The sequence below is a fragment of the Oncorhynchus nerka genome, linkage group LG14 (genome assembly GCF_034236695.1).
Source record: "Oncorhynchus nerka isolate Pitt River linkage group LG14, Oner_Uvic_2.0, whole genome shotgun sequence".
In the NCBI taxonomy this organism is placed as follows: Eukaryota; Metazoa; Chordata; class Actinopteri; order Salmoniformes; family Salmonidae; genus Oncorhynchus; species Oncorhynchus nerka.
Genome location: NC_088409.1, coordinates 57,095,430 through 57,116,484, shown reverse-complemented (window position 1 = coordinate 57,116,484; position 21,055 = coordinate 57,095,430). Strand labels below are relative to the sequence as shown.

Genomic DNA, 21,055 nt, shown 5'->3' with positions numbered 1-21,055 from the left:
TCCAGAGGAGGAATGGGAGAAGGTCATGTGGTCTGATGAGCCAAAAATAGAGCTTTTTGGTCTAAACTCCACTCGCCGTGTTTGGAGGAAGAAGAAGGATGAGTACAACCCCAAGAACACCATCCCAACCGTGAAGCATGGAGGTGGAAACATCATTCTTTGGGGATGCTTTTCTGCAACGGGGACAAGACGACTGCACCGTATTGAGGGGAGGATGGATGGGGCCATGTATCGCGAGATCTTGGCCAACAACCTCCTTCCCTCAGTAAGAGCATTGAAGATGGGTCGTGGCTGGGTCTTTCAGCATGACAACGACCCGAAACACACAGCCAGTGCAACTAAGGAGTGGCTCCGTAAGAAGCATCACAAGTTCCTGGAGTGGCCTAGCCAGTCTCCAGACCTGAACCCAATAGAACATCTTTGGAGGGAGCTGAAAGTCCCTATTGCCCAGCGACAGCCCTAAAACCTGAAGGATCTGGAGAAGGTCTGTATGGAGGAGTGGGCCAAAATCCCTGCTGCAGTGTGTGCAAACCTGGTCAAGAACTACAGGAAACGTATGATCTCTGTAATTGCAAACAAAAGTTGCTGTGTCAAATATTAAGTTCTGCTTTTCTGATGTATCAAATACTTATGTCATGCAATAAAATGCAAATTAATTTCTTAAAATTCATACAAATGTGATTTTCTGGATTTTTGTTGAAGTGTACCTATGATAACAATTACAGACCTCTACGTGCTTTGTAAGTAGGAAAACCTGCAAAATCGGTAGTGTATCAAATACTTGTTCTCCCCACTGTACATATGAGATGTGTAATGTAGGGTATGTAAACATAAAAGTGGCATTGTTTAAAGTGGCTAGTGATACATGTATTACATAAAGATGGCAAGATGCAGTAGATGGTATAGGGTACAGTATATACATATGAGATGAGTAATATAGGGTATGTAAACATTATATTAAGTGGCATTGTTTAAAGTGGCTAGTGATACATTTTTACATACATCTTTCCATTATTAAAGTGGCTGGAGTTGAGCATCTGTAAAAGTTTGAGTGCTTTTGGTGACGAGACAAATTTCTTCAGCCTCCGGAGGTTGAAGAGGCGCTGCTGTGCCTTCACCACGCTGTCTGTGTGGGTGGGCTAATTCAGTTTGTCCGTGATGTGTATGCCGAGGAACTTAACTTACTACCCTCTCCGCTACTGTCCCATCGATGTGGATAGGGGGGTGCTCCCTCTGCTGTTTCCTGAAGTCCACGATCATCTCCTTTGCTTCACAATTGTTAATTGGGTCCCCCCCCCTCCAGAAGTGAAACAGTAAATTACAAACTTTCGCAAGATCATTTTACTTCTGCGTAGCCCAGAAAGGGTTAAAGTCACATTCATTTATTAGCATCATTTTACATCTATCACAGGTTGAAAACTCCATTCATCTAGGCCATTTGTGCTTGAGTGCTAGAGAGCTGCATTAATAGATTATAAAATAACATTATATCGCTACAGTTCATGCATAATTAAGCACATTGCTTTCACAAATGGTACACATGGAAGTAAGGGTTTAGGTAATCTAATATTCTTCCATAATTTGATGAGATCTATCAATGACCCTTAGACAGAGGAAATTGGTTTTCAATGAGGCACTGCCTTTATAAAGATCCTAGATTTACATGTTGTGTTCGCAAACAAAACTCACTTTTGCAACATACATAATTCATGAGTAGTTTCCCGGGCGCAGCGTAACAAACAGAGCAAGCAGAAACCCGGACCACTCCCGTGGCTTTTAGAGAAGTAGGACCTAGTCTACCATCTTGAATTAGTTGTATTTCTGAAGAATGTTCACAGTCTCCAAAATGAGCACTGTCTGCATATCTTTCCTTGGCATCATGTTCAACAAGGCTCTGGCACTGAGACAGACCAATAGTCATTCAGTGAGGTAAAGAGAGGAAATTACAATGGAAATTAGTTTTTTTTATAGCTATGTGAAAGTACCTTATCGTTATCTCTAAGAGAGGGGGGGGGGGGGCTTCCTTCTGTAAACAGGCTGTCCCCAGCCCTCATGAAACCAATTCAATATGACAGATAAATCTGTGCTTTTCAATGAGTCTCATTTCAAGAGTTTAGTCCCCGTGAGCAGCTCAGAATCAGAGCAAGCATTCACGCCGTACACAACTGGTCTCACCAGTAAAATGCCAACCACTCAGCCTGCTACAGTATCGACGGGCACAGTGGGAGCTTTATTGACAAGCAGCATGCTGTCATGTGAATCATTGGACACCATTCCACACATAGCAAGACAACCTGCAATTTCAATGCTGTCCCTCTTTAACTCTCTCCACTGTCAGAGCTAAGGAAGGTCACAGAAATGCTTTGCCACTGAGAAGCGATTATTGAACCCTCCTTTTGGTGACAAAGAATGTGGCGGCCGATTGTGTTCCAAAACCATTTGAGTCTGGACCGTGTCTGGAACCTGATCGTTCCTGTCAGATTTAGTTAATCATCTGATCAGCGCTGAGCAGATAGAACAAACGTCATTTCATCCATGCAACGACCGTTATATTGGATTGTAGTAAGTGATTCCATTACAAACTTTCCTTCTCACCGCTGGTTATTGGATTTGCTTCATGAGACATACCTATTGGCTTATGTCCGTTTTCTTCCAAATCATCAAGCAGAGCCGACATGACCTTGCTTGGGAGCGATGTTCAAATAAACGCTCTGAAAGCAGTGGATAATTGTCCATCCCTCTCCGTAACTGCAGCAACAGAGACGTAACATCGCTGGCCGTTTTAATTATGGCCTGTGGGGCGGTCTGCTGATTATGGACTGTTTTAATTACGGCTCATTTTACGTTATGTTAGATGTCAGCGAGGCCGGATTGGAGCCGTGCTCTCGGTCAGCCATAGCGTCTCCCGAGTCTTCTGTTCAGCTTTCCTCATCAGCACCAGAGAGCTGTTATCCAGAATGTAAGGATCAAAGGGACCGCCACTAGGATAGGAACCATGAGCCCCACAAATACCCCAACCCCCACCTGGGAACAGAGGGACTACAGTAAGTCCCATCCCCACAGCCGCATCAATCAATCAAACAAACGCATTTATAAAGCCCTTCTTACATCAGCTGATGTTAAAGTGCTGTACAGAAACCCAGTCTAAAACCCCAAACAGCAAGCGATGCAGGTGTAGAAGCACGGTGGCTAGGAAAAACTCCCTAGAAAGGCTAAAACCTAGGAAGATACCTAGAGAGGAACCAGGCTATGAGGGATGGCCAGTCCTTTTCTGGCTGTGCCGGGTAGAGATTGTAACAGTTCATGGCCAAGATGTTCAAATGTTCATAGATGACCAGCAGGGTCAAATAATAATAATAACCACAGTGGTTGTCAAGGGTGCAACACATCAGCACCTCAGGAATAAATGTCAGTTGGCTTTTCATAGCCGATCATTCAGAGTATCTCCACCGCTCCTGCTGTCACTAGAGAGTTGACAACAGCAGGTCTGGGACAGGTAGCACGTCCGGTGAACAGGTCAGGATTCCATAGCTGCAGGCAGAACAGTTGAAAATGGAGCGGCAGCATGGCCAGGTGGACTGGGGACGGCAAGGAGTCATCAGGCCAGGTAGTCCTGACGCATGGTCCTAGGGCTCAGGCCCTCAGAGAGAGAGAAAGAAAGAGGGGAAAAGAAAGAGAGAGAATTAGAGAGAGCATATTTACATTCACACAGGACATCAGTTAAGACGGGAGAAATACTCCAAATATAACAGGCTGACCCTAGCCCCCGACACAAACTACTGCAGCATAAAAACTGGAGGCTGAGACATTAGGGGTCGGGAGACACTGTGGCCCCGTATGACGATACCCCCGGATGGGGCCAAACAGGCAGGATATAACCCCACCCACTTTGCCAAAGCACAGCCCCCACACCACTAGAGGTATATCTTCAACCACCAACTTACCATCCTGAGACAAGGGCGAGTATAGCCCACGAAGATCTCCGCCACGGCACAACCCGAGGGGGGGTGGGCGCCAACCGACATAAATCAGCATCACACTCCGTAATTAAAGAGACGGTCTACAGTGACCTCTCATGTTCAGAGCATTTGTTAAAGAGCTGTATTGACTAAGTGTCTAAATTGATGAGGCAGTTCATTGTTTTCCAGCGCTGGATTTTTTAAATTTTTATATTTTACCTTGATGGACTGAGAGGGGAACTGATTTGTCCGATAATGGAATTGTACATGGAAACGTAAGAATAAATGCACATTTGGGTAGCTTCCTTTTATGTTTATTGGGTGAACATTTGTACGACATGTCTTCAATGTCCAGTACTGTATTTTCTTTGATTTCAACGCCAGTATTGTTTATGACGTAGATTTAGTTTGGGATATACAGTATATATATATATAATTGACAAATGTTATTCTGATTCATGTCAGTCCACAAACAGGCAAATTAGAACAAGAAGGTTCATTTGTAAACCAAGCACATGTCAATAAAAACCCGTGGCAGGCCTGAAGAGAGTCGAGGGCCCTTCAAGCGGAGCAATCCTGTAACATAAAGCCAGAACAGACAGACTTTGAAAGGATTTTCCTTACCAATGAGGACAGGCGTTTTAATAGAAAGCTCCAATTCAGAAACACAATTACCCATCCTCATCACCAAGCGGAATGTTAAGAAAAACTTCACAAAGGCTTTTCTTTGAACATTTTAAAAAGACAACCTGATTGACTGATTGTCCATGAAAGTGGGTTGATATGAAAGAACATGTTATTGAAGTCACACAGAACAAACATGCCGTCCTTTTTACAATGTGCACGGAAGGGATTTACTGCAATAGGCGTAAATACAACACACACGCTCAGTTACACGTCATTTGATTACAATAAAACTGTAACTGTATTCAGTTACGTTACCAGCAAAGATATTGTAGTCAGATTACCGACAACATGATTACTTAGACTACTTTTAAATTCAGACACCTTATGACAACATTCTGTTTTCTCAATGACATTCAATTCAGCATTGGAAAAAGCATCAGTTTGTTCCACCTGGGTGAGTCAGAGACCACTATGATGACGTACCAAATGCTTTGAATGGATCCTTTTTTGTCTTCTTCTAATGCCTCTTAACGGGAAGGCAATCCAAAAGTAACTGAGTGAGTTTGGGTAATCCAAAAGTTACGTTACTAATTACAGTTTTGGACAGGCAACTAGTAACTGTAATGGATTACATTTAGAAAGTAACCTACCCAACCCTCCACACAAACACACAGTATGTAATCAGATCATATGTGTGTTCCATGGTTCAGTGGAGAGGGGACTTTCTCTCTCCCTCTGACCCTGTCTGTTCCCACAGAAGCACAATCTCATGTCCTCCCTCACCCCGTTACTGACCAGCACATACAGCACTGGGTCCACCACACTGTTCAGGCTGGACAGGGCCAGCGTGCACGAGAAAGGGAAGTGCATTTTCTGCTCAAACTGACAGTACATCTTTTCGTCCATGTGGTAGTAGGCCAGGGAGCGGGTCAGCAGGAGGAGGTGGTAGGGGGCGAAGCACACAGAGAAAATCCCGATCACCCCGAAGGACAGCAGCCGTACCTTCCTCTTAGCCTGTTCCCCCAGCCCCTCGCTCTGCTTCACCTGGCCCATGATCCTCCAGTAACACAGCCCCAGCACCAGCAGGGGCAGCAGGAAGCCGATGCCCACCCGCAGCAGGTTGAACAGGGCCACGGGCTGCGGCATGGGGTAGGTCTCGTAACAGCGGTCCTGCGTGTCGTCGTGGGCGTCCTGCAGGTTGTCCTTGAACAGCACCAGGCCGTGTCCGGACATGACAGTCACGCACACGACCAGACAAAGCACCCAGGCGTAGCGCGCGCTGCGGAAGGCTTTGGTCCTCAGGGGGTAGGTGACGGCCAGGCAGCGGTCCACAGAGATGCAGCACAGCAGGTAGATGCTAAGGTACATGTTGGAGTAGTAGAAGAAGCCGGCCACGCTGCAGGAGAGGCTGCCCAGGCTCCAGTGGTGGTCCCGGTGGTAGTAGTTGATCCAGAGAGGCATGGTAAGGATATAGAGTAGGTCAGACAGGGACAGGTTGAGCAGGAATACCCCCAGGGTGTTCTGGCTGCGGACCTGCTGGACGATGGGGCCAAGGGTCAATAGGTTAAAGGCCAAACCCAGGATAAAGGCCAGGATGTAGATGCCCATCAGGAAGTCACTGATAGGGCTATTAGAGATGGTCACGCAAGTCAAGTTGAAGTTTGTTTTATCCATCTGTTTCTCTATCTTTGTTCAGGTCCAAACTGGAGTAGTTCCTGAAAACACAAACAAATCAAAATCAAATGTGCTGAATACAACAGGTGTAGACCTTACAGTGAAATGCTTACTTACGAGCCCCTAACCAACAATGCAGTTTTTTAAAATATGGATAAGAATAAGAAATAAAAGTAACAATTAATTAAAGAGCAGCAGTAAAATAACAATAGCGAGGTATATACAGGGGGGGTACCGGTACTGATTCAATGTCCGGAGGCACCGGTTAGTTGAGGTAATATGTACATGTTGGTAGAGTTATTAAAGGGACTATGCATAGATGGTAACAACAGAGATTAGCAGTGGTGTAAAAGAGGGGGGCAGGGGCAATGCAAATAGTCTGGGTAGCCATTTGATTAGGTGTCTTATGGTTTGGGGGTAGAAGCTGTTTAGAAGCCTCTTGGACCTAGACTTGATGCTCCGGTACCGCTTGACGTGTGGTAGCAGAGAGAACAGTCTATGACTAGGGCGGCTGGAGTTTTTGACCATTTTTAGGGCCTTCCTCTGACACCGCCTGGTATAGAGATCCTGGATGGCAGGAAGCTTGGCCCCAGTGATGTACTGGGCCGTTCACATTACCCTCTGTAGTGCCTTGCGGTCGGAGGCCGAGCAGTTGCCATACCAGGCAGTGATGCAACCCGTCAGGATGCTCTCGATGGTGCAGCTGTAGAACCTTTTGAGGATCTGAGGACCCATGCTAAATCTTTTCAGTCTCCTGAGGGGGAATAGGTTTTGTCGTGCCCTCTTCACAACGGTCTTGGAACATGTTAGTTTGCTGGTGATGTGGACACCAAGGAACTAGAAGCTCTCAACCTGCTCCACTGCAGCCCCGTCTATAAGAATGGGGGCATGCTCGGCCCTCTTTTTCCTGTAGTCCACAATCATCTCCTTTGTCTTGACCATTTTGAGGGAGAGGTTGTCCTGGCACCACACGGCCAGGTCTCTGACCTCCTTCCTATAGGCTGTCTCGACGTTGTCGGTGATCAGGCCTAACACTGTTGTGTCATCGGCAAATTTAATGATGGTGTTGGAGTCGTGCCTGGCGGTGCAGTCAAGAGTGAACAGGGAGTATAGGAGGGGACTGAGCACACACCCCTGAGGGGCCCCTGTTTTAAGGATCAGCGTGGCGGATGTGTTGTTACCTACCCTTACCACCTGGGGGCGGCCGGTCCAGAAGTCCAGGATCCTGCTGCAGAGGGAGGTGTTTACTCCCAGGATCCTTAGCTTATTTTAGAGCTTTGAGGGAACACTATGGTTTTGAACGCTAAGCTGTAGTCAATGAATAGCATTCTCACATAGGTGTTCCTTTTGTCCAGGTGGGAAATGGCAGTGTGGAGTGCATTAGAGATTGAGTCATCTGTGGATCTGTTTGGGCGGTATGCAAAGTGGAGTGGGTCTAGGGTTTCTGGGATAATGGTGTTAATGTGAGCCATGATCAGCCTTTCAAAGCGCTTCATGGCTCCAGATGTGAGGACTACTGACCCGTAGCAATTTAGGCAGGTTACCTTCGTGTTCTTGGGCACAGGCACAATGTGTTCTTGATCAGAAAAGCTTGATTATCACCTGTGTTAAAAAAAAATCAGGTTTCGGTAGTCTTTGCCATTAAAAAAAAAACATTTATTTAACCAGGAAAGTTGTATTTAGTCTTACATTTACATTTACATTTAAGTCATTTAAATGAGACTACAAAGTTCACCTTAAGTCTTGAGTCATAAATGAGACTAGTCTGTCTTTCCATAGATCTTCCTGTAGTCTCATTTAGTAGAAAGTTACTCACATAGGGCTCTACTCAATCCGCATTGCGGAAGTTCAGCTTTAAAGCTTGATTGAAATTTATGACTGCATTCACAGTAAACACTGCATATGTCGGCTCATTCGGAAATGACCTTCACATTTCTATCGCGGAATCTGTAACACTTCAGCTTTACAGATTGAATAGAGCCCATAAAGTGTAATCACAGAGACACATCCAGTGCATTTGGACATTTTTCAGATCCCTTCACATTTTGATATGTTACAGCCTTTTTTCCCTTTATCAATCTGCACACAATACCACATAATGACAAAGCAAAAGCTTTTATTTTTTAAATATCACATTTACAGTATTCAGAGCCTTTCTCAGTACTTTGTTGAAGCACCTTCGGCAGCGATAACAGCCTTGAGTCTTTTTTGGGTGTGGCGCTACAAGCTTGGCACACCTGTATTATGGGAGTTTCTCCTATTCTTCTCTGCAGATCTTCTCAAGCCCTGCCAGGATGGATGGGTAATATCGCAGCACAGCTATTTTCCGGTCTCACCAGAGATGTTTGATCGAGTTCAAGTCCGGGCACTGACTGGGCCACTCAAGGACATTCAGAGACTTGTCCCAAAGCCACTCCTGCGTTGTCTTGGCTGTGTGATGAGGGTTGTTGTCCTGTTGGAAGGTGAACTTTCCCCCCAGTCTGCGATCCTGTGCGCTCCGGAGCAGGTTTTCATCAAGGATCTCTCTGTACTTTGCTCCGTTCGTCTTTCCCTCGATCCTGACTAGTCTCCCACATCCCCACAGCATGCTTCACCGTAGGGATGGTATTGGCCAGGTGATGGAGCGTTGCCTGGTTTCCTCCAGGCGTCTCGCTTGGCATTCAGGCCAGAGTTCAATCTTGGTTTCATCAGACCAGAGATTCTTCTTTCTCATGGACTGAGAGCCCTTTAGGTATCTTTTGGTAAACTCCAAGTGGGCTGTCATGTGTCTTTTACTGAGGAGTGGCTTCCGTCTGGCCACTCTACTATGAAGGCCTGTTTGGTGGAGTGCGGCAGAGATGGTTGTCCTTTTGGAAGGTTCTCCCATCTCCACGGAGGAACTCTGGAGCTTTGTCACAGTGACCAACGGGTTTTTGGTCACATCCCTGACCAAGGCCCTTCTCCACTGGTTGCTCAATTTGGCCAGGATGCCAGCTCTATGAAGAGTCTTGGTGGTTCCAAAATTCTTCCATTTAAGAATTATGGAGGCCAATGTGTTCTTGAGGACCTTCAATGCTGCTGGTATTTTTTGGTACCCTACCCCAGATCTGTGCCTCGACACAATCCTCTAAGGACAATTCCTTAGACTTCATGGCTTGGTTTTTGCTCTGACGTGCACTGTCAACTGTGGGACCTTATATAGACAGGTGTGTGCCTTTCCAAATCATGTCCAATCAATTGAATTTACCACAAGTGGACTCCAATCAAGTTGTAGAAACATCTCAAGGATGATCAATGGACACAGAATGCAGCTAAGCTCCATTTTGACTCTCATAGCAAAGGGTCTGAATACTTATGTAAGTAAGTTATTTCTGTTTCTTTTGCAAACATTTCTAAAAACCTGTTTTCACTTTGTCATTATGGGGTATTGTGTGTAGATTGAGGAAAAAACGTATTTAAATCCATTTTAGAATAAGTCTGTAACATAACACAATGTGGGAAAAGTGAAGGGGTCTGAATATATAGCATATATATAGCACATATGAGTTGAACTCATCCCTCAAAAGATGGCATCCTCTTACTCACAATCATTACTCATAATCATTACTCACAATCGTTTTTTAAATGTATTTTTTTATATCCCAGTATCCAGCTCATCACACTTTGCTCCAACCCATTTCATTGACAAAATTGTTTGTGTGTGAAAAAGATAAAACCCTTTGGCTATCCACTCTGACACAGTCAGAAATGTAACATACTATTTGAGCTTGATAATGGGCTCTGGATGGAAAATATGAGTGGGCTTCTGAGGTTTAGTCATGGTCTCACAAATATGGTTTTGAGCCTTATTGCAGTGGAACTGGCTAACTCCAAATTGCCTGTGAAACCATCTCTCCACTTTTAAATACTTTGTGTGAAAAGCCTCACCAATTTCAGGATTTGTGACCTTCTATATTGTCTGACCCCCTCTGTGTATGATAGCAGCTACTGTCATTGGCTCCCTCCTCCTAACGGGTTTAAATTACCTTATGTTAATGCCGCTGTCCAGTAAATTGCATCAACATTTTCCATGGTTATTGTTCTGCATGGTTTCAAACTGGCTGACTATCTGCCACAGCACAGGTTGTGATTCGCGGGAGAGTATTTGCACTTCATCGTGACGTTCAATGTGCCCGAGCCAGGCCCTGGGATTGGATTAACCAGATATTTTGGAGGCAATAAGACGGACAGCAGGACACTACGTAGCTTTAATGCTTATTTAAATACTTTAGTGAAATGCAAGGAAGGACATAGTTCTAATAAGGTCACAGGGGTGCTACGGTCATAGCGGGAAGAAAATATGTCCCTTTATCAATCAATTGGTGATGACATTTTCGGACTGGTACCACACACTGATAATCAGATCTACGTTTCTGTGCTCGCTTGCTCCTGAAACAGACATGCAAGTCTGACGATCACATGAAACAAACATCACTGTTCCAATGTAAATCCCAATTAGGTTCTGGGAAACGTGGCAGCCGTTCATAAGATGGACATCTATACCACATACACCAACGTGTGTTTTTTGAGATGATTAGTAGGGCAATCGCATAATTACCTTCTCGGCTCTCTGATGGACTAATACAAAGTCTTCTTTTGAATTATTGCACTAAAAATGTGTTGATTGGCTCGAATTGGAGAAAGGCCGAGTTCTGAAAGATAAAACAGGAAATCGTTAAAAAAAAAAATTACATGATGGGGCTGAGAAGATGATGTTGCTATGTTTCCATCCTCATCCCACACTCAGGCTTTGTTAGTTGTCAGTGTGCAGAAACAGAAGGCCCTTAATGGTATAAGTGGATGATAATACATTGGCATGAATTGGCATGTGATGTAAATGTACTCTAAGGTATATAATTAGTATGTAATCCAGACTGATCAAGCACTCGTTCCTATTCCGTGGGTTAATGCTCATGATATGGATCTTAAAGGGTAATTCTATGGTTGATCCACAGATCTGTCATTAATCGAAGTTCTCACCATGTGGATGACGGCAAATAGCCTACCTAAGGTAGGCATTTTGCAGCCAATAAGAATGAGCTTTGACTATGTGACGATCTGCACATTTTCCTTTGTATTATTACCATGGTGAATTGGGCAACCTGAACACTACTTTGGTTTGTTGAAAGATGACGGACCATAACGTGCTAATCATTAATCAGAGCATTCTGCTATGCTGGTGCAATCTACTGACTAGTCAGGCCATTTGGCCTCCATTAATCACTGTGTAATTTAGAAACATCTTTCACTTTCAGAGACATTGATGGAATAATCTTAGCGTTAGTTGAACATTTTGCGCCCGTGACAACGTTCATCAGAAAAAGTGAAAAGGCTGAACGTAGGTGTCGGTGGCATACCGATAGCTTGAGTTGTGAGTAACCGTGGATTTCCCCTCTTAATATCAAGCCCCTCTTAGTAACAAGGAAATAAAGAACGGTCTGGTCTAGATTACTAATGTTCCGTTGACTCTTAACCAAAAATAAATTCATAAATGCTGACACGGCACCACATATATAATGCTGTATCTATGTGGCCACCGTGGGTGCGTTCTTGATAACTGCGCTATTGTGGTTACGCTTTGCTCTAACACAGACTCATTTCCTCTTTCTAAAAAAACAACTCTGTTAATACTTTTTTTTTTAAACGAATGTGCTTACAGAAAAGTCGTACATTTACATATACTTAGGTTGGAGCCATTAAAACTCATTTTTCAACCACTTGACAAATATATTTTTAACAAAGTTTAAGTTTTGGCATCCCATCTATTGTGTGCATGAAGCAAGTCATTTTTCCAACAATTGTTTACAGACAGATTACTTCACTTATAATTCACTATATCACAATTCCAGTCGGTCAGAAGTTTACATACACTTGACTGTGCCTTTAAACAGCTTGGAAAGTTACAGAAAATTATGTAATGGCTTTAGAAGCTTCTGATAGGCTAATTGACACCATTTGAGTCAATTGGATGTGTACCTGTGGATGTATTTCAAGGCCATACCTTCAATCTCAGTGGCTCTTTGCTTGACATCATGGGAAAATCAAAAGAAAATCAGCCAAGACCTCAGAAAAATTAATTGTAGACCTCCACGAGTCTGGTTCATCCAATTTCCAAACGCCTGAAGTTACCACGTTTATCTGTACAAACAGTAGTAAGCAAATATAAAGAAAAGAAAATGATGTGGATATATTGAAGCAACATCTCAAGACATCAGTCAGGAAGTTAAAGCTTGGTCGCAAATGGTTCCAAATGAACAATGTCCCCAAACATACTTCCAAAGTTGTGGAAAAATGGCTCAAAGACAACAAAGTCAAGGTATTGGAATGGCCATCACAAAGCCCCGACATCAATCCTATCGAAAATTTGTGGGCAGAACTGAAAAAGCATGTGCGGGCAAGGAGGCCCACAAACCTGACTCAGTTACACCAGCTCTGTCAGGAGGAATGGGCCGAAATTCACCCAACTTATTGCGTGAATCTTGTGGACGGCTACCCAAAATATTTGACACAAGATAAACAATTTAAAGGCAATGCTACCAAATACTAATTGACTGTATGTTAACTTCTGACCCACTGGGAATGTGATGAAAGGAATAAAAGTTGAAATAAATAATTCTCTCTACTATTATTCTGACGTTTCACATTCTTAAAATAAAGTGGTGATCCTAACTGACCTAAGACAGGATTTTTACTCTGATTTAAATGTCATTAATTGTGAAAAACTGAGTTTAAATGTATTTGGCTAAGGTGTATGTAAACTTCAGACTTCAACTGTACATTCCAGTACATTACTGGAGAACACCGTAGGTCTACTTTCCCAGGCAAGTTTTGTTATCTCATGTTTGACCTGAAGAATGCACTTGTTAAGCTATCTGTCCGGTCTGATTAATAAAGCATCATGAATATTCGTGTAGCAGGCTACCCTTCATAAGTCTGCAACTCTACATGCTACTTGCCTTGCGTTCTCGCCCTCAGGATTCTCTGTCTGTCAGATTTGCACACCATCTTGGTTAACTCCCTGAGATTGTGGGTTTAGTTTAGTCCTCGTGTTGTCCGTATTCTCTTAACGTCAAATAAACCTTGCTTAGCAATTAGAAGAGTCCATTTGACTGACACTACATGTAATATCTACCCACTGAAGCCATCCTGACTAGCCCTCTCCAGACCGCTTCTATTGTGGATTTCACTCCATTACATCTGTCCAGTAGTATATTAATGTTCTTTTAGCCAAACGCACAGGGAGGGGACTCAGACGTACAGTGACAGCTAGACGAAAGATCTCCCAGGTCACAGATAGTCTCGTGTCCCAACGGTCCCAAAGCGTAACTCGTTTACATCCTTGAAAATGTCCACTTTTGTTCTCAATCAGCAGACAGTCCTCCACTGTTCTCAGAATCAACCCTCTGTTTTGCCCTTTAAGCACCTGTGGGAGCAATTTGCATGTTTTCGAACGTTGAATCAGTCACTGGCTACATTCCCAGACCACTATAGTCTAATCATTTAGTAAGACTGACTCACACTGCTACAGGTTTCCTTTTACCACTGTCATCCTGGGGCCAGAGCAGCAGGGGAAATTGTGTGTTGGGGGGGGTATTTTAGAATGGAATTCAAATGTATCTTGTCAGCGCAATGTTTAGGAAGCGTAGACGTGCATCTGTGAAGAGATTGAACTGAGACCTCAAGGACTCTCAATCAATTTGAGACAATATGTGCATGTCTTATCTTCTAAGACATACAGTGATACTCTGTGTACTAACTTCCAGAGAATGTCTGATCTCCATCCGAAAGGAAAAAGTTGACAAAAGCGCTATCATCAAGACCTCACCTGTCAGTTGTGGGACTCAGCTTGTTGTCGACAATGGTTCTCCAAAGTGGGTCAAGAACTTCTGTCTCCTTCAGTAACCCTCAGGCACAGGAGATGTCCATTCAGACAGCCTGAGGGGAGGCTTCAGAACCTTTGAGTTACTGCCAGACCAGAGTCCCACATGACGACAGGAAGAGAGCTGCGCCCAAACCAGTTAGAAGCACTCTGATGAGAGAAGACAACCGACAGACTGATGGTTTTCAACCCAGTACACGTCCTCTCCTCTGTGATGGGGAAATGCCAACCATTAGCAGTCAGTCCACTCACTGAAGTCAAGATGTCACAGACAGACAGCCAATGCACGAGAGAGACACGGAGAGAGAATAAGTCAGACACGAGAGGGGAAGAGAAGAGTGATGTTTAGGGGAGGAGGGAGTTTCCTTCAGCATACACGTGCATTTGAGAAGTAATTACTTCAGGGGGGGGGGGGGGGGTAGACACTTCTCACACACTAACTCCCCAGCAACCCCTAGATGGATCGTTCAGACTGAAACTTACAACTTGACAGGCAGTCAGGCTGATCACAATGGTCGTTTCCTCCACAAGAGACCACAAAGAGAGCAATCCGCAGCAACCGATATTATAGACACACAGGCAATGTGAGTCAATAACACAATAGAGCAAAATTATCTTTCGATGTGACTAATGGGCTATTCCTGTTGGCGTAGAAATCTGATACACGTCAACCTGGACTGAAACCATCAGTGAAAATTCTAAAATGATTCATCACGGGTCAGATCGTCTCTAACGTCATCTCCGTACCAGAAGTAAATCACATCCGGAGATTACATGACTTGGACGGCATCTGCCTATTAATTAATAGAGGAGGGAAATATGTGTATCACAGTCACAATTCAACTGGGAATGGGAAGCGAATATCCTTTATAAACTGACTGTCCCTACACTCCGTGTTAATATTTAATCATCCCATCTTTGCATTTTGTCTTGTAATAACTCTCTCAATATGCACTTGAGGTTGAATGAACGTTGCTGCAGGGAAATGTACAGGAAGGCATATGAAGGTATGTGGGTAAATGAGCAGATAGTCTACAATTGTCAGTGGTGATAAGTTTCAGAGATGCGGTCAGAAATTAGAAGTTGGGAGTTGGAGAGGAAAATCTGTCCGGAAGTGAGGATGTGTTGTGCTCAACAGGGAGATGGAGAGACGAAACGAGAGACAGAGCCGCCTCTATGGGTTGGCAAAGTACGGGGGGTGGCAAAGCCGGACATGGCATGGACCCCTAGACATACCCCCCCAGTTTTGTTTCCCCATAAACATAACAAATGGTTTATGAATTTTGCCAATGCAGAGTTGTCGGGCCTGCCAGTAGCACAGACCCGGGATAGAGGCTATGCTGGGTACGGGCTCATGATCTGAGGGGGATGTAATAATGTAATGTTTAGTAGTTAAAATCCCAAAATGCATTGTGATTGGGCACCTAGCTATTCATTGTCATAAGGTACCATCTTCATTACCTTCATTTAGGGAACTCATTGGATTCCACCCAGGGCAGGGTCAAATTGACCGTTTTAATAGGCTAGCTAGTGGCTACTAGCTTCATTAAGTTTTGGTAGCAGTGAGCTGAATATTTATAGTTCGCTAATCAGCGTGGATTTTTGAAAATGGCTAGGCACTGCCAAGAGCATAAAAACGGTGGACCACCATGTCGATGCCAAGCTTACCGAGCAGCCCACTGGGCCTACCCACTGGGCCGAGGTTGAGGAGCCTTGCAGCAAATGTAATACCCGTCCATCGCGCATACTGCTTGCTGACCAACAAGATGGAGGAGAGCCAGGGCCAAGCACCAGCTGCACAAGGGTAACATCACGACAGGCACCTACACCGCCGTTTCCCCAGCCACTAGTAACCTGCACCTGACGGACCCGTTTGATCAAACCAAAACTGAACCAGTGGAAGCAGATTGTTTTGACTCTTGCAAAGTGAAATCGCAACCACAGCCAGCAACAACAAATGGATCCCACTCAGTGGTCTTTAAAAGATTCGTCAGGCCTTTGTCATCACTGCCAACTGTGCTGTTGGCACTGAAATATGGGTTTGGATTAACATTTGGGACATCGACAGCAGTGTGTGAAAATTCCTTCTCCACTCTAAAGAGCTTACTGAGTGATGTTACATCAACGGAAAGCCCAGCTGGTCCAGCTGGCATTTGAACTAGACCTGGCAAGTATATTTCGTCAGGAAAGGAGAATGGAATCAGAGATTTCTCAAGAGGTTCAACACAGCATGGAGGAGGCAAAAAACTTGTCTAAATGGTAAGCTACAACCTTTATGGCTCTATTCCGCTGTGCCAGAAGGGTTATTTCATTGGTTTTCCCTCATGTAAGCCTACTGGTTGTTTGGCAGATGTAACGTATAGTTTAAGTCTTTGCTTTTTACTTCAATGCATACTTTAGATGTATCTGTGATTCTTAATGTCATTGCTTGCTTTTGCGGGTCTAATTGCTATTGATCGATATACAGTTTTGCATTATTCCACAGGCATGGTGACAATGACCAATGTAGTCTATTTGTTGCGCTCTGAGGTGATGCTGAAATTGGAAATGCTTTTTTTTTTTTTTAAGTCCTCCTTTCATTGCGCTGACTGGAGGTAGCCTTCTGTCCATGGTCCTGAATAAATGGTGTTTTTCTTCAACGCCTTGGTGCTTTCTTGTGTGCGACACGACAGTCAGTTGTTGTGTATATGGCTGCATTTCAGATAGGCCTACATTTTTGGTACGTGTTATATGTAGGACCCATACAGTGTGTAGCCTACTGAAACAAGTAGGCAAACCTTGACTCTGTTCTGCATTACAAAGTCATTGTGTGATGGGCTACTGTAAAAGTAGCCCAGCTACTGTAAAAGTAGCCCGATACTATGAAAACGGCTTACTTTCTCGGCACCCTCCGTGCTCTCTTGCTATGCAGTGTGTGTGTGTGTGTGTGTGTTGCTCTCAGAATGGGCATTTAGTCTTATTCCCGGCAGATTAAAATTAGCTACTGCCATGTAGGACATTTTACATCAGCTATGACTATAGAATATGCACTTAGCTTGATTGAGTTCTCTTTCCTGAAACACCGCCACACATAAAATATTGCACCCCTGTTACGCTCAAGTGTCACAAATTCAACAGAAATGTAGCCTATAAGGGCCTCCAGAGTGGCGCAGCAGTCTAAGGCACTTTATCACAGTGCTGGCTGTGTCACTACAGATCCTGGTTCAATTCCAGGCTGTGTCACACCTGGCCATGACCGGGAGACCCATTAGGCGGCGCACATTTGGCCCAGTGTCGTTAGGGGGGCGTTGGGCCGGCCAGCCAATCGTTCTCTAGCAACTGAGTGCATGCACGCTGACACAGTCGCCAGGTGTGCGGTGTTTCCTCCGACACATTGGTGCGGCTGGCTTCCGGGTTAACCTGGCATTGTGTCAAGAAGCAGTGCGGCTTGACCTCGACCTTCGCCTCTCCTGAGTCCATAAGGGAGTTGCAACGATGGGACAAGACCGTAAACTACCAATTGGATACCACGAAATTGGGGAGAAAAAGGGGTAAAAAAAAAAAAAAAAAATGTAGCCTATAGTTCTAATTTTTCAAGTTTAAGCTTTGAAGCCTGTAAGAATCTTTGATTCTCCTACACAAACAACTTTATACTAAATGTACAGTGCTGGATGTCATTGTGACATTATTCATCCATGGAACAACACACATAAACCAAGCTGACGTGAAAGTGAAATAAATAATGTCAGTGAAGGGAAAATAGATGGGGCTGAAATTCCACTTAATGCATCAAGGCCATTCTATTGATTTACCACGGCTTCCTCTTGCCGGGAATATTCTAGTCCGGCTCTTTTAAATAACTCATGAGAGATTCCAGGCTTTTCTTATATCTCAGAGAGAGACCAAAGCCAGCGCTCACCTCTGTGCACCCATCCATCTTCTCCTACAGAGTTTATAATAAATGGGCTGATATCTCCCTGTTTAGGTCCAAGGAACATACAGCCATGTTGATTAAAGACTTCATAACAAAATGTTTCATTTCTGTTGTTGACAACTATTTTGTTAAAGAGAACTTGTGATGGAAAGACTTCAGCTTAAGGCACTGTACTATGCAGCAATAATGTTTAAGAATAAATTACCTGTCCATGACCATATTTCCCCAGGCTATTGGCCAGGAGAGATGCTAGCGTCTCTATAGCCGTAAGAGGTTAAGAATAAATTACCTGCCCATGACCATATTTCTCCAGCTCAAACAAAATATAGTATAACATGGATACATGGTATACAGTAGCAGTTGCCAGGCAATAAAAAGGTTATGTATTCGATTTAGAGAAGATTATAAACATGGGCAAGTTATAATTATATCTAGTAGTGATGGATGTCATTGTGACATTATTCAAACATGGAACAATAAATATAACCAGTGATTGGTGATTGGTATAGTTAAAAAAATATATATATATATATATCTTTTAGGGGGGGGGGGGCAAGACAACTCATGGTCTATAACGTTTCTTTTGATAGATTTAAACAAACAATATTGAAATCACCATGGTCACAACCATAAACGATCAACTCTGGATGAAAGGAAATCACTCAAAACCTTGTCACATCATCATGACTCATCACTTTGCTTCTTGAAAGTCCAATATCTTGACAACTTGACTGCTGAAATGCAAGAAAATATTTTGGCACTATATCAACGGTGGACTAATGGAAAAAATACCTAATTACAGTTTTGGAGTGGATTTTTATTTTAAGATAGAACATGAATTTTGATTCAAAGCGAGCGACATTTTCAGTTTTTCTTGCTAGGGAACTTTAACATCGCAATTCCATAAAACATTCAACTCCTTCAGATTTTTGTCTAACGTCAACTCCGTCAGAGTGCGGAAAGTTCTGATAGAATGGTTCGATATTATTTTAGAGGCAAACATTTGTCCGTTTTGAGCATATGTTAACTGTCAGTGGCTTATCAACTCCGTCACTTGACAGCATCCACCTTGAGATCTTTTTGTCAATATTCAGATTTTTTTGCTGTTCATCACTGTTCTGCAACACATGCTTAAACTATTGACATATTTCCTGTGCTATATCTAAGGGATAAGGTTTGCTTTACAAATGTTGTTTAATGTTCTGAATCTAGAAAAACATGCCAAAATGCTAACAAAATTGATCCCCGGAGCATGACATAGCTCTCCGTCTCTCTCTCTCGAACTTTGGAGACTTGTAATTACATTCTTGAATTGTCCCATGTTAAAATTAAACAATCAAGGCTTTTAAACACTTCAATCAAAAAAAGGAAATGCCTTTTATGGTGTCTGACGGAGTTGACCTAAAATCAACTTAGTTGCATTTCATGAAATGCAACTAAGAATTATGAGGTTCTGCCGTTACATGGTGTGATAGCTGATGCTCTCAAAATATATATTTAAAATGTTTAATATGAAGAAAAAATGATTTGTGAAAATAAAGTTTGGGATTGTCCCATCTTTTAGGAATCACTGAGATATCAGTTTCTCCTCTGGGCTACAATGTATTAATTAAGGGCTGTATTCAACCAGATTCGCTTTAGCTGAAAATTGCATAGCGTTGTTTTGGCAGTGTCAGCAGTGGAACTGCAATAGAGCTGTCAAATGCACAGGTGACTCCTGGCATTCTATCCAAAGCAGACATTGCCTTTGGTTGCACAGAGTCACAACAGAAATCCCATGCAGCCTTGTATACAAGTTCAAACACTAGAATGTGAACTGTAATCTACACCTCCATGGGAATGATAGAAATCCTCATTATTTAGTCGAGTGATTTTCCTACTTGAGCGTCATTATTTCGACATAGCCTACACTTTCTCGTTCTGAACTTCCAATGTGAGTGAGGCAGGTGCGGATTCATGACAGTCGTGCAAGAGCAGCTGCTCACCGAGTTGTAACGCTCCAACACAGTTCCACCTCCGACACAGCCAAAACACCAGCTATGCGGATGTCTTTCATCTCTAGGCCTTAGTAATATTTATTTAGAATGAATCTCTCTGAACACCGATAGACACACCGTTGGACGTACACGCTCACAGTTGTGCACTCGGAGCAGAGTAAGACCGTCACCAGTCTTGTTCATGCCATTTCTACCCAACTGGTATTTTCCTACTTGCTAAGTACAAATCACCTTGATATTAACCGTTAAAGAACGCTACAGGAAACAGGCGTCGACATAACTGCTGTATGATGCAGTGCGGAGCTTTGGCAGACGCACGCAGCGGGAACTAACTGAGCTCAGGGGAGGAGAGCAGAGGTGGGGTACTGAGACATGCTTTACCGCAAAATGTTCAAATATTTTCCATCTCGCTCCCCATTTCCCCTCTCTCTGTCCATCTCTCGGTCATTTTCCTCCGTCTTTCTTTCCCTCTCGGCCTGGCTCCAGGATGACATACACGAGTGGGCATTTTAAATCCACAACTAGTATTGTGTCAGAGCCCTAACAACACAAGGTAGATTGGTTCCTACTGCATGCTCAAATGTACCGGAAACGTAGCCGTGCACATCAACAACCGTCGTTTTGATAGAATAACACATGGAAGAGTTGTAGAACATGTATGCAGCTGCAGCAGGCCTACCAACATGCACAGATCAGCTCGACAGGATGGGCACCAGGATATTGCGTGTGATGACTTCCAACTGATGACCTTGTTTGGCATTGTAGCGAGACGAAAACCGTACTAGTCGAATATGTATACTCGTAGGCCTATTGTGTGTTGCCATGGCAGCTAAAAGTCTAGGCATTGTCCTATCATTGAAATACCCCCTTTCCATAACTTGACTGCTTTGTGGATCACATCACATAATTTAAAACAATCGAGTATGGGTTTCAGACCCGGGTTAAAATACTATTTAGTGTATTTAAATTACTTTCAAAGACATTTGGA

General features: G+C 43.6%; 1 protein-coding gene across 5 annotated transcripts; it reads right to left on the bottom strand.

Moving 5' to 3' along the window:
- Positions 1 to 1,361: 1,361 nt before the first annotated feature.
- On the bottom strand, positions 1,362 to 14,502 carry LOC115141441 (G-protein coupled receptor 4-like). 5 transcript variants are annotated; one of them, XM_029680319.2, is made up of 4 exons: positions 14,104 to 14,502; positions 10,837 to 10,930; positions 7,782 to 7,862; positions 1,362 to 6,301 (listed from the first exon to the last, which is right to left on the bottom strand). In XM_029680319.2, exon 4 carries the CDS (start codon positions 6,258 to 6,260, stop codon positions 5,268 to 5,270), a length of 993 nt encoding a protein of 330 aa, XP_029536179.1. In that variant the 5' UTR covers positions 6,261 to 6,301; positions 7,782 to 7,862; positions 10,837 to 10,930; positions 14,104 to 14,502; the 3' UTR covers positions 1,362 to 5,267. The 5 variants fall into 5 exon arrangements, with proteins under 5 accessions (XP_029536179.1, XP_029536178.1, XP_029536180.1 ...); XM_029680318.2 differs by having other exon boundaries at positions 7,805 to 7,862; XM_029680320.2 differs by lacking the exon at positions 7,782 to 7,862.
- Between the last annotated feature and the right edge of the window lie 6,553 nt (positions 14,503 to 21,055).